The following is an 18,211-nucleotide window of genomic DNA, read 5'->3' on the forward strand; positions in this document are numbered from 1 at the left end:
AACAGTTCTCTTAAGAACAACAAGCCTGTAGTACAAAATATTAAGGACAAAAATTCTGTCACTGGAATACTCTCACTAGAAATTCTGTTCCCCTCCTACTTACTAAATAGAAAAGACTGAAGCCAGTAAATCCGAGCCAAACAATAGTTATTGCTCAGTGCTGAGAAATAAGCAGAATTTGCTAAAGACAAAGCTGCTGATAATTACAGCTACCCACAGAAGAAACCCCACAAAACAATCCTCTGCTTTCAGAGAGAAAAGAATTCCCTAACATAATTTGCAATTAAAAATATGTAGAGGAATTTGCTTAGAAAAAATGCTGACTATAGAACTCTGGAGATTCCACAATAGAGCAAAGATGTAAGCAAGAAAGAAAAGGATTAAAAACAGCCCTCCCCCCCAATATCCCAAAATGACTTGGGAAACAGGAAATAAATAGGTTGGGTAGAAAAAGACAGGGCTGACAGATGAGTGGGAATTTCAGCAAGGAAATTGCAGGGACCAAGCTTGGCACTGGTAAGTAAGTGCTTACTAAATGCTTTGTCATTCATTTTCATTCATTCATTCATCAACTAATGAGGCTGGCAGGAGAGGCTAAAGAACAAAACGAGATGAATGCCTTAATGAGTGTCATAATAATGCCATGCCAGAGTGCCACAGCAGCCCTCCTGCCTGAAGCCATCTGCTTTAGAGGTGACCCTATCTACTCACCTTAACCCTAACTGGCAGAGCAGTGGGCCCAGGGAATAGGCAAAAAAGATGATTGTGGGCTGTTTCCAACTCACCAGTCGGTTGTGTGACCAAAAATATGTGTGCAAGCTGACCGTGACAGATAATAACAGGTCCACCAACACATATTTAACTTACAATGTAGCTGGATTACATGTAGTATTAATAGTATGACGCTGAGCTCTGGCTCCTGGGAATTGGAGTTCTTGTGGTTTAGGAGGAAGGAGAGCAGAAATGTTCCCTCTCTCTAAGCAAAATCTCAAAGATCAATTTGGTCTTTGGCACCTTCCCCACTTCTACTTCCTGCTGGTCCAACCCTGTTAGTGTCCTAGTGCTGCCCCGAGTATACTACTGGAGGACCTCCATTTTGTTGGGGCGGTTGGCTGGGGGGGGGGGGGGGGGGGTTGGTCTGTCCACCTCCTCTTCTGTCTGTGATGCTCAGTTCTTTCCCTCTTCTATCATGTCTGAACTTATAAAATCTCTAAACACCCCCAAATTTTCAAAATGTTTGTCAATCAAAATTTGAAATTGACAATTTGAAAATGACAATTGACAAGCAAATAACATAGGGGTTTGTCGTTGTTTGTGTGGATTTGAGGAGGTAAATGTGTTGACTTTTTCAATATTGACAATTTAATATTGAAATTAACAATTAATTTGCCTTATAAAAAAAGATTCTTGACTTCATGAAATGATTTGTCCAGGAATTCTCAGTTTCCCTAGTATCTTTTAAAATAGATTAGACTTATAAAAAAATTGTACAAAATTTTCAGTTTTTAAAAAGCAACATGTACCTGTATTTTCCAGGCAATTAACTTATTTGATCCACACTATAAAATGTAGAACATGAAAGGACTGGGTGTGTTGGCTAACAGTCAGGGGTGGCAATTCTCTTAGTTTTCAGCATATTAAGCGTGGGTGTGAACATTTCTTGGGCTAAGCCCATGTAGAGAAATAGTAGTGGTTTGAAAATTCTTAAGAGTCCAACCACATGTATTTCTTTAATTTCCACCACCCTGACTCATTACCTTTACCATTTTGTGTTCAGCTGTTTGTTTTTTCTTACCAGTTCCAGGAAAAAGCTCCAGGGACCTCTGGCATTCCCAGAGGGAGCTTTGAGGGAAGGCAGGACCCAGCACAAGAGACAGAACTCTTAGATGCACACTATTCCTATAAGCTTGAGGGAAAATGAAGAGGGTGTGGCCTCTCCTGGCAGAGCTGGCCTGCTTGCTCCTCAGCATGTCTCATCACTCCCTTTGTACCACACACCTGAGTGAATACCAGGGGAGGACATGGCTGTTTGTGAAGGAGCGGGGCCCACTCAGGACTCTGGCACAGGAGGCCCTGAAGAGCAACGAGTAAAAAAAAACTGCACTCAGTTTTTCTCTCTAAAAAGTTCTAAGCCTCCTTTCCTTTACTCAGACGTGATCTCGTTTAACTTATTTTTGCATTAAGAGTTAACAGAAACTATCATCAGGCAAGCACCCTATTTTTAAATTGGATTCCTTGATAACTGTTGTTGTTAGAACCTAATTAATAAACTGTAAAGATATTGCAAAAACCACATTAGAGTCCACTCCTACCGGCTGTGTCTGCTGCCGCTGGATTGCTCTCACTTTGGGGACAGGACTTTCTCTGGAGGAGGAGGATTGCTGCCGGGACCTGCTTCCATTCTGTACAGGCTCAGCCATTAAGGCTGCAGAAGCTACTGACATGCTTCCTGTGCTCCGGAGGGAAGCACTGTGTGGCAGGGAATGGGGGGCTTTGGCCCGGGCACCTGGCCCAGCCTGGTCCATTCTGCGGACCTGTGCTTGCCCAGTGCTATTTTGCCGTGGAAGGGCAGGAGGTGCGTGTCTCTCTGGGCCTGTGCGCCTCCTAGAGAAGTCTTCGCTCCGGGTGCTGCGCTTGGCCAAGTCTTCCAGGCTGCTGTTGCTGGGTCCGCTGAGTCTGAAATCTTCACTGTTACTTTGGCTTCTGGAGCTGGCAGTGCTTAAGTTCTCCAGACTGGAATCCACAGAGGCCTTTGGCAGAGATGGGGTGGGGTTGTTGAGGTGATAAACTGGATTTTGAAAGGACAGGGGCTGGAGGCTGCCTGGCTGGCTCAAGGCGGGGTGCAAAGGTCTCCTCACTTGGGGTGCACTCTGTGGGGTACTCTGTGTCTCTCGGAGTTGTTTGATACTGGCCACTTGGGTTATGGAAAGCTGGCTGCCGGTCAAACGCATGGGTACATCCAGCATGATGGATGCGTGGTCCATTTGAGCAGCATGGGGGTCCTGAAGATCCATAAGTGAAATGCTCCTCCCATTAGGAAGTCCATTTTCCTTTTCATCTTTTTCTGAATAAGTCATGCTTTGGGAGGATGCCTGCTGAACCAACAGTAATGTTTTACCTCTAAAATAGCTATCTGTGTTTTCCTGGGTTGGAGACTTTAATTTGTGCAAATCACTGGGAAAAGAAAGAGATTCTGAGTTACCACCTAGGCAAGAACCCAGGCAATCCACAAGAGTTATGACAATCTTCTCTAAAATTTCATGGGACCAATTATTCTCCTTAAAAATTTTTCTCTCCAAATTTGAATTTCACACTAAGTTGATTTTGAAGACAAAATATGTTACACCATTGTAGTTTTCTCCAAAGGGACAGACCCACATCTCTGAATCCGATTCCTACTGCATTTCTAATTAATGTTCAAGTATAGTTTTAACCCCTCCTCAGCCTCTTGAATTTTGCCTGTTATCATTTCCCCCCAATTTTTCTTAATAAGACAAATTCTCTCTGCTGACCCAGGTCTTGCCTTCTGTCCCCTTTTCTGTGCTTCCTCCTCATCATCCATGCATACCTAGAACTCAATATTATTGGGACCAGAGTTTCATTTGTTCTAGACAAAATATTCTCCTTTGGGATTTACTATTGTTAGGAGACAGATAAAATATGGAGATAGGGAAGATCACTGAAGGTCCCTCCTCTTCACTCAAGAAAACTTTTCAACTACCAAGTTATAAAATATTAGAGCTGAAAGAGAGTATCCAGCTAGTCTGTTTCATTTTAGAGTTGAAGCAATTAAGGCCCAGAGGAGGAGCTGATATATCCGTAATATTGGGGGACTATACAAAGTTCAGTGGATCTTTGTTTTCCAGAATTTAACCAATTCCCTTGATAGTTCACCTCTTTGATATTTTAATTCAAATCTTCACTTTTTCATACCTGTCAGTGGGGTCCTCAAATATCTTCTGCAGGCCTGAGGAGAGACTGCCACTGACATTTGGGCTGGAGTTATGTTCAGTGAAGCGTCTCAGCTGCTGCTGTATTGGTGTAGGATTAGTTAAAGACTTAGTAATATCAGCGAGAACACGAGGAAGTGGTCCCAATTTTGCCACAGTCGCCTGTAGGAAGGAATTTTCACCCTGATTGGATAATAAGCATCGGAACATCCGCCATGTTTATTTTGGGGGGATGACGCACATTGATGGAGGGGTGAAGGTTGGAAGGAAGGGTAAATTTTTGCATGTGGGTGTGGCAGGTTCGTAATGTATTGTTATGGAGCAGCGTAACCATGGTGATGAGATGAAGAGACGAAACAAGGTGTGCAGCAACATTGAGGAAAGAAAGGAAATAGAAAAGAAATTAGGATTAATGCAAAAAAATTAAAGACATGCTCAATACAACCATAATGCCATTCCAACTTAAAATGGGCATGCAAAGCAGACTAACTGTGGGGCTACAATAGGTCAAGATGGGCTGGAGGAATGAGGCAAACCAAACACCTAATAAAAAGGAATTCAAAGGCTAGAGGATCAGCTAGCTGAATGGAACTTCCAAGGTTAAGGAGTCATGTGGGAAAAGAAATGCATGCCAACATACAAGAAGGTGCTGCATTCAGGGGTCCAAGAGAGCACTGCAGGGGCACAAGGTTGGCATTAACATTTAATATCCTATTTTATACTGGGCACCCTATTCTACTGCCATCTGAATGTGCATCAGTAAAACAAATATCTGTACAACAAGGTCATATCAATGGCAACCAGGAGATGTTACTAGGTATAGCCCAGATTCTTAGGACTAAATCATTATCAGTGCAGATGAAGTAAATTTACACAGTAAAGATTTTAAAAGATCACCCAGACTAAGCTAACACTGTTTCACACAATATTCCATACCTCACTGATGTTTTTTTTGCAATGGACAATAATAACCTTTTATTATTAGTTTTCTTTCTCCTAATCTTTTTCAGGAATGTTCATTATCAAGAAAAAGGAACTCTGGACTGTTGTTTAAGGCAGTGACCTTAATGGGGGACAAGACACGCTAAACTGAACTCTTTTAGCTTTAGTACATGCTGAAAGCCAGGTTTTCTTGGCCTTTTGCTCACAGACTCTCCTGCTAATCTGGTGAGGCCCTACGGATCCCTTCTCAGAACAATGCTCTGAAATGCATAAAATAAAGATATTTTGGATTACCAAGGACACTGAAATATAGCCATCAAGGTTTTTAAAAAACCCAAGTGCATGGATCTCAAGTTAAGAACTCTTGCTCTAAGGAGTCAGTACACTCTTCCATACTGTTCAAATGGATACATGTCATAAGAAGACCACACTGCCTCCTTCTCTTCTCCTGAATGACATTTTGCCTAGGGATCCTTTTTGCTTAGTAGCTAAAATTTCAGATATATTAGGGCAGATGTGAAAGCCACAAGGCAGACCCAGAGCTCAGCTGATGATTTCTGGGGATCTTGCCCTATTGCTTAAGTGGTCCCAGGAAAATGATCTTTGTAAATAAATTCTACCACCCAAAGTATCTTAATTTTGTATCCAAGATACAAAATGTTCAAATACAGCTGGAAAACAACTGCACAGATTTTCATCACAACAAAGTATGTTTGTTTTTGGAAATTATTCTAACATACCATCATACATATTTATATCATACCTGTGGCAAAAAGATGCATCAGGAAATAATTATAGCCACAAGCCTTATTAATAACCAAAGTCTACTGGGTTATTCTCCTTTGTGGAGATTGTTCTTCCTGCCCAATTTCTTAAAGGTAGGAAAATGGTTGGCATGATAGAAATTTAATCAGGAATGGGAGCAAATGTAATTTTCTTTAACCTCCAAGTGGGGTTACAGTCAGAAAAAGAAATTACTTAAAATGATGATTGCTTCCTATGTGTCTAATTCACACCTGTGGAGAAACAACACACCTGGATTTTCAAATTCCAGGTGGATTCTGTGGCATTAGCAATTATGAAAGCCATTTTTCTGACTTGCACAGGGAAATGTATCCTAATTTAAATATAATTTCCTCCGTACTTTTGTGGCATCAGCACTTTAGTTGGAAATAACTAGATGTGGTCTTGATTCACTTTACCATGTGTGAATTAGACTGCATGTTCAAATATTTGATATGTTTGCTGAAGGACCCAAACCAGCAAGCTACAACTTTCTGAAATTTCTAGGTCTACTACTACATGTGATATAAGGTTGTAGGAATGTTTTACATCATTTCACCAATATCAGGACACTGTTACAAAGGCACATACTAACTGCTATGTACTATTACCAAAGAGCTTTCTTATTTGCACCTATATTTCTTTTGTCTACTAAGATTTAGGAAAATGAACACTATATTATACATAGTAAGCACAGTTAAATATTGAGAGCGGAGCATCCTATTGACAAACTTGCTCAGCCCTAGAACCACTGCATCAAATATTAACTTTTCAGCTAGTGCTGAAATGGGGCACTATTTCATGCTCTGGATTTCCAATACTCAGGTACATTAAGGTTCTGTATCTCCCATCTCCCTTGTTATACTTCCAGCTTGCTTTACCTTATCAAGCTGGGAAACAACTTCCCATAGTAAGGAATGCAAAACTGAAAGCTCTCTGCCCAGATCAATGTAGCCATCGAAGCCTGGCGTATTGGAGATGGTGTCTGGGTTAGAAATCTCCAGCAGAAAGCGCTTCATTCCACTCCACTCATGTTCTAAGAAATCATTCATGAAAGCCATGTATTCCTCTTTGTTACCAAACCTGAAGCAAAGGGAAAGAAAGATATTCATTAAGATAGAATATACTTGTGAAAAAGGGAATACAAAAGGCACATCCTTAGGAAAAAGGAGAAATCTTCTTAAAACATCACTTTCATCCTCTCACTTCCTTGCTCAAAAGTCTCCCATGGTTTTCTACTGATGCCAGGATTAAATTCAAAGTCCTTCCTTCTCCAGCTAAGCCATTCTGTTTATTGTAACCCAAAAGGTAGCTATGAGGGTCAGATGAGATCGCACACATAAAGCCTGTTTGCAAACCTTAAGTCACTATAAATTTTACTCCCACTGCTGCTACTACCACCCTCCTACATGCCTTTCTTTGCTGGTATGGTTTTTCCAACTGGAGATACCTTTCTCCACCTTTTCATCCAGCCAAATTTTATTTATCCTTCAAAGTTCTATTTCCTCAATGAAACTCACCACAATTACCCCAGCCTACATTAATTTATTACATCTTTAAATTCTTTTAGCAGCATTTATTGGCTATATCTTACATATATCACGCACATGATTTCATGAAGGTTTCATGTCTGGTTTCATACCTTTCAGAAGGCACACTGTGCCTTCTCCCCAGATAGATGATGCACTCCTTGTAAGCAAACACTCCTCTGAAATGCCTCCAAAGGGTCTACCATGACACTGGGGGCTTAATACATATTCAATAAATGCTGGTACAGAATGATGATTAAATCAATTATGGTGTTCCCTATACACATGACTGTATGGTACTTTACAATACACATAAATAGCTAAGGACTGATATTTAGTGGAAATCTTTTAATGGTGCTGTAACTTTGATCAAAATTAGTTCAGTGCTAAGTAGAGGTATGTGCATATAGGTGAACAGACGAGAGCAGCAGTGGTGACCTTCTGGAAAATTTAGACACACACACACGTGCACACATGCATGCACACATGTGTGTACACACATGCACACACATGTATACATGAAAAAAATTTCCATAAGAAATCTATCATGTATCCCTTTTAGGATTTGGCCAATTCTTCTCTATACTGATATAGTTTGTGACCAGTGTTTTAAATGACTAATATTTCTCCTTCCTTTTTTTTTTTTTAAACTTTAATCTTTTAAAGATGTCATTAAGTCACCATCACCTACTTGGCAAAATTTGCAAGGTTTTGAATAACCTTGGCAATGAGCGTCAAAGTCCTAGACGTCCGGTCATCAGGATATTCCTGCATAAGGCTGAAAAGGCTGGGGGACATGATAGCTGGGCACAGGAAACGAAGGAACAGTGAAGCACTGATGAGACGCTCACTGATATCTTGCTTGCCCCTGTTCAGGCACTGTTGCTTCCAAGATGCAAACACTTCTTTCAATTCACGGGGGAAAACACTGGGGAGGAAAAAAAGAACATCCCAATTAAACATACACAAAATAGTATATGATACAACATATTCCTTTAGTTGGGAGATAAAAAAGACTACAATTACTTTTATATGCAAATAATTAGTCATCTAAGCAAAAAGTGATGTCCATATGCTCACCAGTAAGAGTTGATGATTTTGCAAAAAGCCAGCTCACAGCACATTTTCAGGTTGCTTTGGTGGTCAAATAGTTCACTGGATGAACATTTGCTGGGATCCACTTCACAATTCTCATCTGACTCATACAGAGCCTTGATGAACTCCCCTATTAGAGGGAAGAAGATGACAGATAGTGGCAATTATAAGAAATGTGTCCCTGAACAACATCAAAATCCTATTTAAGTGTTCTGTTGGCAATTGTCTCTTGCCCTAGAATTTACTATAGGGAATTGCTTTTTTTGAGACCAGATGCTGAGGGCTCGAATGACTGTCCACCAAGGGTAATTGCTTTGAAACCTCACCCTAGGTACCAGAGGTTTCCTGTCTCTGGCAGTGACTGGATAATGATGCTGCAGATCAGATGTGTTATTTTTGAAGATCTCAAGCTACTTAATAAACATTAATTCATAAACCATTATAAAGACCCTCTATGTAGTAGAGAGTTGGGCAACACTGGTTATCACCATTTGAGAAATATAGATCCCAAACCACAAAATCTGGATGAACTAAGACTGTAAGTGTTAATGGTGGTAACAAGAAGGGATTCAAGCTGGAGTCTAGTTTCTTCTCCTTGATGACCATTTTTTTTTCCTATAAGACATCTAAAATTACAGTTAAAACTCATCACCTTGGAAGAGCAAGGCCCACTTTTCCACCTTAGCTTAGTTTGCATGACTACAGATATTCTACATTCTTTGTATTTCATGGTGGATCTCTAAGGAAGTGGCAAGAATAGTCCTTGTTCGATCAGCTTACATTCCTTAAGGATCATATTGAGCAGAAACAATTTCATGAGAACCCAAAGAAATGATCAAGATCTTTTCTCTGGAATAGTGAATAGCAGTTGCCTTAGGAGGCACATTCTCTATTAACATGCTAAGAAATTCCTGTGCTACAATTAGCAATGTGATAAGGCATCAAATTCATTTTAAAAGAAGCTATAATGGAGAATGGTAAATGTTATTTTGAGATACAAGTTTGCAAAGAATGAAATATGTATGTTTGCATAATTTTTTAAGAAGTCAGATGACCAAAACCAACATTCATATTGTCAATTATTTACCTATTAACTCACAAAAGGATGAACATATTGTAATGTAAGGAACTCAGCACAGAATGATCAACAGCCCATGTCCCAAATCTGTATATCTTAATATTTTTCTTTTTCAGTAATTCTCCAAGGGTCTCCAAGGCTAGTCAAGCCTTTTATTAGCTGATACTAATAAATACCTCAGAGATCCTAACATATACTTTCAATTACTGGTGCTGATAAGAGGAGCCAAATAAGAAATTTCAGGGCTCAGCAATGAACGACTTTTAAAAAAATATTACCATCTGCATTTAGGTATTTAGAAGTATTTTTGAAGGTAATAGTGCAGACCACTCTTCAAAACATGCTGATAAAATGGCCTGCACATGTTTGACAATATGGATGTTTTTTTACTGATAATGGAATTTTTTGGATACGTACACATTCTACATAGCATCTGATTAAAAACATTTATAATCTTCAAAGACCTGTTTAGAATAGAAATGCTATTCTATTTAATGGGTAATCAAAAGTGAAGTGGGGTTCTTACTATGTTGTTCAAATGAAAGTCAATCCTTTGAATGCTCCAGGACTTATTTCCCAGGAACCTGGAGACTTCATTTTTGAGAATAAATCAAAAGATTTTAACATAGTAATGTCTGAAATGAATTCAACTTTGCCACTAGAGATCGTTTAAGTAAGGCTAAGTAAGAGATCGGTTAAAGTAACTCCTTTATGAACCTGTCTGGCATTCCTGAGCTTCTTCTTTGAAATCCATTTTTCATTCTTCCTGAGACCTTCAGTTCTTCTGATCCAAGACACAGACCAAGCATTACCTTGTGCATGAAGCCACCTCTGATGCCTTCGACTGATCCCCAGTGCCCTTTCTTCCAAACCACCTTGTATTCAACTACTTTGCATTTATCTGTGCTCCTTTATTTATATTTATTCTATTCATCCCTATGCAGCTCCCTGTCTCCTGTCTCATTAGGATGGTTTCATTCATTGTATTTATGCCCTCAGTGCCTTAGCCCAGTGCCTGGTGCACTGTACTTGCTAACTGACTGACTGGATTTCAATGCAAAGGTAAATCTCAGCTCCAAGGAAATAGTCATGTATGAATAAGGTGACAGAGTGTGCCCTGCAAACAAGCAGCGCTTCAATCAAACCTGAGGAAGACTGACTGCCCAACAGCTGTGGGCTACACCACAGATTGGCAGGTTTTAAGCTACATCCTGCCCACACTCTGAGGTTATTTTAATTAACACCACTTAGGCACTGAATGTCAAGTGCAGAAAACTCAAGGTAAAATCTCAGTTCTCTGGGAGACGGCTCCCAACACTCTTGTCCATTACATTTTCTGACTAACTGGGAGACACCTCAGGACCTTTTTGGGTCAATGTCTCTTGGTAATATTTGTATTAATATGAACCTATGTTAGTACGCTTCCTTGGCTAAGCAAGTACCTCATACTAACATAATTTAAATTTCCTTAGATGATGATGGTTCCTGTGCTTCCTCAAGGTCATCATCTAAAACATCAATCATCACAGGCCAGTACTGTCTAATGAGCTGGTAGTGGCCTTAGGATACATTCTGGAAGTTGCTTTAAAAATCTGTGTGATAGAAACTTTACTTGTCATTTGTTTCCTTTAAAAAAATAAAAAACAACAAACATATTTCAACCGATCACAGTTGATGTTCCAGCTGGAATCACAGAGTAGGATCATGGGCCCAACCCATAGCAAGCAAGAACCTTCTAACTGAGGTATCCAATGAGATGCACTCTGGTTAACTGAATTTTATCAAGCAAGGCACAATGAGGAATCACAAAGTAGACAACACAACCAGCAGATAAAATTACTCCACTGGGAGTAGCCATTTTTTCCACATTGGTCATATGTCTTATATTTTAAATATAGTAACAGATCTAGGTAATTGCTGGAATCCCTTGTCATGAGCCTTCATTAAACTGTTTGACATTCCAGTGACTCATATAATCTGCACCATCTATTTAAAATGCTCCTTCAAAATGTGGAAATATGTTTTTATTGCATTCACATGGAAATTTATTTAGCTCACAATATTGTATGAAGGTGATATTACTTTGTGAGCTCAAAAATAAGAATTTAGTCAACACATATTTTACTGCATAACGACAGCGAGCATGTAACTTTTAGAGACTTCATCGCCAGTTTTATAATATAGTAATAATCACCAAAGCAGAGCTCTTGCTGTGGCTGTAAGATACAGCTTACAGTGTGAGTGCAAAAAGGTACCTGTGGAAATTAAGCTGCAGAATGTCTTGATACTAATCAAAATCTATTTTACTCTACAATTCTCCTACATTTGTATCAACTAAGGGTTCTGAATCAGAAATAAAGGAATCAAGTAAGGAAATGAAGAAAAGAAGAGGAAAAACACTTGACCATCATGCAAACTGGAGACAAGGAGCTATTAAAGTGAATCTAACATCCCTTTAGGTTGAAATAGCTGCTAACAGAAAGGAAGTGTATTCATCTTTCGTTGCCGAAGAAGACCAAGCCATCAGAGAAATGATGATATGACTTCCACTTGACTTTGTTTTGAGGGAGGGAGGGCTGTGCAGGTCACCAGCCTCATTTCTCCTCCAGAGCCATCTGAATCCAGTGACCAGATATTCATCAGGATGACTGGAGATGACCCAGGATGAAGCAGTTGGGGTTAAGTGAGTTGCCCAAGGTCACAGAGCAAGTGAGTGTCAAGTGTCTGAGGTGAGATTTGAACTCAGGTACTCTTGACTCCTGCACTGGTGCTCTACCCACTGCACCACCTAGCGCCCCACAGAAAGGAAGACAATGAATACGGATGGTGGTTTTCTTTTTACCAAGTGCATCATGGAGATACTGCTGTCCCACCAACTTTAGGTATTCCTCAATGGATTTGGTGGCAATTGTGTTCTCCCTGAAAATCAATACATCATGCTCTCCACAACGATCCACCTCAGACATCACCAGGTCTGTCAGAAAATCCTGTTGGGGAAAAAAGCAGAAGGTAACTGAGAAAATGATGCATATTTGAGGAGACTCTGTGATTAGTGGATGCCCCTTCTTTGAAACTGAGACTAGTGGATTCTCTTAGGACTACAAGACAGAATTCATTTCATATTCTTTTTGAGTCCCAACTGTGTCAGTAGAATTACTTGAATGTAGTGACTTAGCTGCTATAAGCTAGAGGTGGTAAGCTATAAGCACATGGCTGTCAAATTAAAAAAAAAAACAACACAAAGAAAAAGAAATAAATTAAATGATTTTTTTCATTTTACATCAAAGTTGTAAGCACTAATGGACTTTTATCTACGGCAGTTCAAAACCACTAAAGAACAAATGGTTAATAAACATTAATAGCACTCTTGCATATCCTGGGTGTGTTCGTCCTTTGTTGCCGAAGGAGACCATGCCATTGGAGAAATAATGACATGACTTGCACTTGGCTTTGTTTTGAGTGAGGGAGGGCTGTGCAGGTCCCCAGCCTCACTTCTCCTCCGGAGCCATCCGAATCCAATGAACTTACCAAACACTGCCCTTAGCATTCATTAGGATGACCCAGGATGAGGCAATTGGGATTAAGTGAGTTGCCCAAGGTCACACAGCTAGTGAGAGTCAAGTGTCTGAGGTGAGATTTGAACTCAGGTCCTCCTGACTCCTGTACTGGTGCTCTATCCACTGCACCACCTGGCTGCCCCATATCCTGGGTATGAGCAACTTTAAGGAACAAAGGACACATCTACATACTGAGAGCAAGAAGTGTCCCAAAGGTTGTGTTATTAAACTTCCCCTCAAGTTACTAATAGTAGCATGAGAAAATTCAAGACTATTACAAGTAAATTAAACCATAAAATAGAACACTAATCTGTCAATTTATCTTTAAAATCTGCAGAGTGCTTTACATATGTGAGGCTCATTGGCACCTCATTATACCCTAAGAAGTATGTACTTCAGCTATTAAGTCCATTTTATAGAAGAGAAAATTGAGGATCACAGAGGTTAAGCAGCTTGTCCACTGTCACATAACTGTTAAAGTGTCAGAGATGGGATTTAAATCCAGTTCTTCCTTATTCTGGAGCCAGCATGCTACATAATGAGGTAGTTATGACTATAGGCTTTAGGGGAGGAACTTCCTCCATCAGTGCAGACAGAGAGGGTATTTTCTACAGCTTAGAGCCAAAGAGAGAGCTCCCTTGGGGCACTCGGAGAGGTTAAGGAGCATACCCAAGATCACAGAACTAGCAGAATATGAACCCAGGGCTGCATGCCCCCTTGCTGATGATCAAATATATTGATTTATTCTAAATAATACTAAGATATCTTGGTAATGCATATCTTAATTCAATTCCACAAACACTGCCCTTAGCAAGTACAAAATGAAATATGTGTCTCAAAAGAGTCCTAAACAAGCTATTACACACACATACACACACACACTTGACATAGATTATTTATAGAAAAATTCTTATCTATATAGCAGATCTTTGCCTAGTTGTATCATCATGCCAAGCAGAATTCACATAGCTTGTGAGCAATCCAGTTACCCCTCTTCACTTACCCTAGCCCTGCCAGTACTCTGAAGAATGTGCACCAAGGCACAAGCCAGCTCTTCTTTGTTCCGCACACTAATCACAGGCTCCAGGACAGAGCACAACATAGTGTAGTTGCTGGTGACAAATTCAGCAAATTCTTTGTACTGCTCCATGGGTAGAATGGTGATAGTCTGGAAACGTGACTTAATACGAATAGAAGGCCCTCCGGTCTTCCCTTTGTTGGGTGTAGGTGTGCTCACAGGGTACCATTTTTCCACAAACTGGCGGCCAGTCACACTGGCTGTGGGTATGTTGACAAGTCCTACATAATTATTCTTGTCCTTTTTTTTCTTTTTTTCCATGTCCTTATATATGTGAACTGTGATGCTGTGGAGGGGGGGAAGGCTGTAAAATTCAAAATGTTCACCCCAGAAAATATTGTCTGCTTTGGTCTTGCTAGTTGTACGAGCAAAAAGAGTATCATCAAGGCACAGCTCACAGAAATACTTCTTTTTGGGGGCCAGGTCCTTGGCCTCAATGATCCACAGCCGTAAAACATTCTCAGCCCTTCTACAATTGTCCTGTAATGAAAGAAAGGAAGCTCAATTCAAGGAATGTCATCTTAACCTCCTAATGAAAGTCAGCTATAACCGAACAGGTTTGCTGTTGCTAATTGTTCATGCTAATGAGTTAAAGATGTCAATGAATCAGAAACCTGTAGGTTTCTACCAATTCCATAGGATTATGAAGTCATCACTAGTAAACTGAAGCCCTTAAAGGCACAGGTGTTATTTTCATCACTGATATCAAGTGACAGCAAGAACTTCAGATGAGAAAGGAAGATCTGAGGGTGATTTAGCTAATAACCCAGCGTCAAAGAATGCAACTTGGACGGATAGACAGTAGCTTAAGGTACAGGAACGATGGACTCATGGCCAAAGAGAGAAGGCACCTAACAGGGACAAGTAAAAACATATTTGCCTGGAACCTGCAAATGTAATTAAAGAAGATTTAAACTAAAAAGAAAAAAAGGGGCAGGGGGAAAACAGCTTAAGTATGTCAACCCACCTAGAAAACAGAGACAATAAGGAGAAGAGTTACAATATAGAAAGGAATCACAATAAGAAATCCGGAAATTTATAGGAGATAAAATCCAAGAAAATAATTTTAAATAAAATCTAAAGTCTCAGGTTGTATACAGTTTTACAAATGGCAGATAACAACTAAGGTAAATTAGTGATCCCAACTCAAAGGCAAATTTGATTTTATAGGTACCACTGAGACTTGTTGGGATGAGACCCATTATCTGAGGCTCTGGAGGGACATACTTATTCACAAGGAATGAGAGCTAAAAAGGTGGGAAAATAGAGTAGCACTGTCTATCGATCAAATATGCTTATGGTAGCAAATCTAATAACCGGAGAGAGGATGCATGGTAGGCAGGATGTGGGTGACAATCAACAAAGAAACCAGGTAAACTGTAATCCACCTGGAGAGAAAGGAGACAAAGATACCAACTGTATATATCCTTGGATCCAACTCTGCCACTACTAGGTCTGGACCATAAAGAAATCACAGAAGGAGGAAAAGGGCTTATACCAAGAAATATTTATAGCAGCTCTTTTCGTGGTCATCAAAAACTGGAAACTAAGGGGGTGTCCTTTTATTGGTGAAGAGCTAAACAAACTACAGTATATGAATATAATGGAATATTATTGTGCCATAAGAAATTATGAAACAGACACTTTCAGAGGAAATAGGGAAGACCTTTATGAATTGATGTAGAGCTAAGAGAGGGGAACTAGGAGAAAAATTTACACAATGATAACAGTATAGAGAAAAACAACTTTGAAAATCTTAAGAACTCTGATCAATGCAATGATAAAATGAGTCCAGAAAAATGAGGCTGAAACATGCCACTCAACTGCTGGCAGAGAAGTGATGAATTTAAAATGCAGGAGGAGACACAATTTTAGGCATGGCTAATGTTGGAATTTGTTTGCTGGACTAGGTAGCTATGTATTTGGCTTTATTTGAGGAGCTTGTTTATTATTTATTTATTTTGAATGTGCTCAGTGGATGTGGGGAGGTCAGGAGGAGGGACAACATATGCATAAAAAAAAGGCAAGACCAAAGAAGACATGGATGAGGAATTTGCCCAGCACAGGGGTGTGATGTTTAACTGCTTTACAAATAGAATCTCATTTTTATCTTCACAACAACCCCTTTGAGGCAGGAGCTATTCCTATTTTACAGATGAACTGAGGTAGGGAGAGGCTAAGTAGTTTACCCAGGGTCACAAGTATCCAAAGCTGGAATGGAACTCAAGATTTCTTTACTCCACGTCTAGTGCTCTAGCCATTGTACCACCGAGCTGATGTAGTAACATAGTAATTCTCTCAAATACCTAGCTAATTTGTTGGAGTTCTGTCTCTCTAAAAAAAGCAGAGCAACAAATAATTTTTGGTTTGCTTTAACAATTTCAGCCTTTAAAAGAAGAAGGAAGAACAAAGAACAACCATTTTGAATTCTAGGTAACTCACCAATAAACAGGACTGGGTGCCGAGAGTGAAACAATGGGGAACTAGGGTGAAAAGGCCAAATCATCTTAGAATTTAAGTGAATGAAGGCTAGGAAAGCCAGGAATAATCTGAGATGCAAACCAGGTTTTTAAAGAGCAGATTTCCAAGAGTTTAGAGAACAGATAGGTAAGATCCCTTTGGGACAAGGGTTCTTAGCTTATTTTTGTTTCCTGGACTCCTTTGGCATTCTACTGAAGTTTATATACCTCTTCTTAGAATAATGTTTTTAAACAATTGAAAGGAATGCTAATTTTTTGGTTAGAAGCTAGTGAAAATAAAGATATATTTTTCCCCCATTCAAATTCATTTACCCTCTGAAATCTATACATAGACCCCTTGGGGATCTGTATACTCCATATTAGGAACCCCTGCTTGAAGAGAAACTTATCCAGGATTTATGGGAAACTTTCTGAGATAAATTCTGAAGACACAAAAAGAAAAAGTCTGATGAGGAATAGGACATTTCCAATAACATTAGTTAATACATTCTTTCCCTAGTCAAGTGATTGTTCGTGGAGTTATATTTCTTAGTTTTGTTCCCACGAATCCTTGGAATTGCTAGGTACTCAAGGCCACTATATTACCTTATTCGGTTGTACTGTTCGGCGTAGATTTTCCATCCACTTGTCTCTCTCTGAAGCTGAATTACAGCTAAAACACTTACTTCCACTCAAGTAGGTTACCTAGAACACAACATATCACAGATAAAGGTAAAGAGACTTGGATTGTGGATTCTTTTACAATATGTTTTATCATTCAAGGGGTAAGGATAAGCTATGAATCGAAGTCATACATAGAACCCATTTTCTGATTCTTTGAGAAGTCAATGCCTTCTTAGTGGTGTAAGCAATCCCATCACTAATATTGGATAATGTCTTCAAATACCACCTATGATTTGGGACTTATGGTTTTGAAAATGTTACAGTGTAAGAAGACTTAATCAATTCTAAAAAATAATATAATGCAAGTAAGTTATCAGTGGTACTGTGACCTACAAATGAGAGTTGGATGATCTATTCAATTAGGAAGCATAATTGGCCAAAAGGAATTTGAATAACTTGATTTAGCAAATATTAATTAGATTCACAACTTTCTTCCCTTTGCATTATTTGGAGGGTATAGAGTTTATAGCAACCTATTTCTTTAAGATGATCAGCTAACTAATAATTCAACACCAAAGGTATAAATCCAGGAAATTACATGGTAGATAATACATTTAACTACACTCTCTCCTCATGGCTTTACCTCAAAGCAGAAGTCTTGTCCGAGTATGCTGCTATGTAGTGGTTTGACTGCTACTGGCTCCCCTCTGCCAAGGTCTAGACATTCTACAGCACTGCATGGGCTGAGCAGAGATTCATGGGAACGAGACTCTTTTAGCTTAGGCAGTCCACGAGACCTAAATGATGGAAGGGGAACGATAAAGCATTTCTAATAAAGGATGAAGATGGTTAGTTATAGATAGCCAACATATAAAGATCTACTGTGGCAAGAGAATGACCAACGTAAAAATGATTAAAGCAAAATAACAGCGAAAGGAGGAATGGGTTAGTAGTTGATTCACAAATAGTAACAGCAGCAGTATTTATGCTTATAGTGTACAAATGTATCATACGATTTTACACAGTCCACACATGTACCATAATTTTATTAGTCTCTCAAAGTCCCTCCTGTAGTCATTTTTTCTTCTTTATCCCCATTATGTAGATGGAAAAACC

General features: G+C 39.4%; 1 protein-coding gene across 10 annotated transcripts in view; it reads right to left on the reverse strand.

Moving 5' to 3' along the window:
* The window catches only part of RASAL2 (RAS protein activator like 2), a 358,420-nt gene that overhangs the window by 18,628 nt on the left and 321,581 nt on the right, over nucleotides 1–18,211 (reverse strand). For 8 of the 10 annotated variants that reach the window (XM_072648551.1, XM_072648550.1, XM_072648547.1 and 5 more), the window contains 9 exons: nucleotides 17,739–17,892; nucleotides 17,078–17,176; nucleotides 13,938–14,492; nucleotides 12,220–12,364; nucleotides 8,285–8,429; nucleotides 7,896–8,132; nucleotides 6,557–6,758; nucleotides 3,934–4,133; nucleotides 2,313–3,174 (listed from right to left, as the gene is read on the reverse strand). In XM_072648551.1, coding sequence (XP_072504652.1) covers nucleotides 2,313–3,174; nucleotides 3,934–4,133; nucleotides 6,557–6,758; nucleotides 7,896–8,132; nucleotides 8,285–8,429; nucleotides 12,220–12,364; nucleotides 13,938–14,492; nucleotides 17,078–17,176; nucleotides 17,739–17,892 — 2,599 coding nt within the window. The remainder of the gene's footprint in view (nucleotides 1–2,312; nucleotides 3,175–3,933; nucleotides 4,134–6,556; nucleotides 6,759–7,895; nucleotides 8,133–8,284; nucleotides 8,430–12,219; nucleotides 12,365–13,937; nucleotides 14,493–17,077; nucleotides 17,177–17,738; nucleotides 17,893–18,211) is intronic. The other 2 variants (XM_072648552.1, XM_072648548.1) reach the window with 1 other exon arrangement.

This window comes from Notamacropus eugenii, chromosome 2 (assembly GCF_028372415.1).
Source record: "Notamacropus eugenii isolate mMacEug1 chromosome 2, mMacEug1.pri_v2, whole genome shotgun sequence".
Taxonomy (NCBI): Eukaryota; Metazoa; Chordata; class Mammalia; order Diprotodontia; family Macropodidae; genus Notamacropus; species Notamacropus eugenii.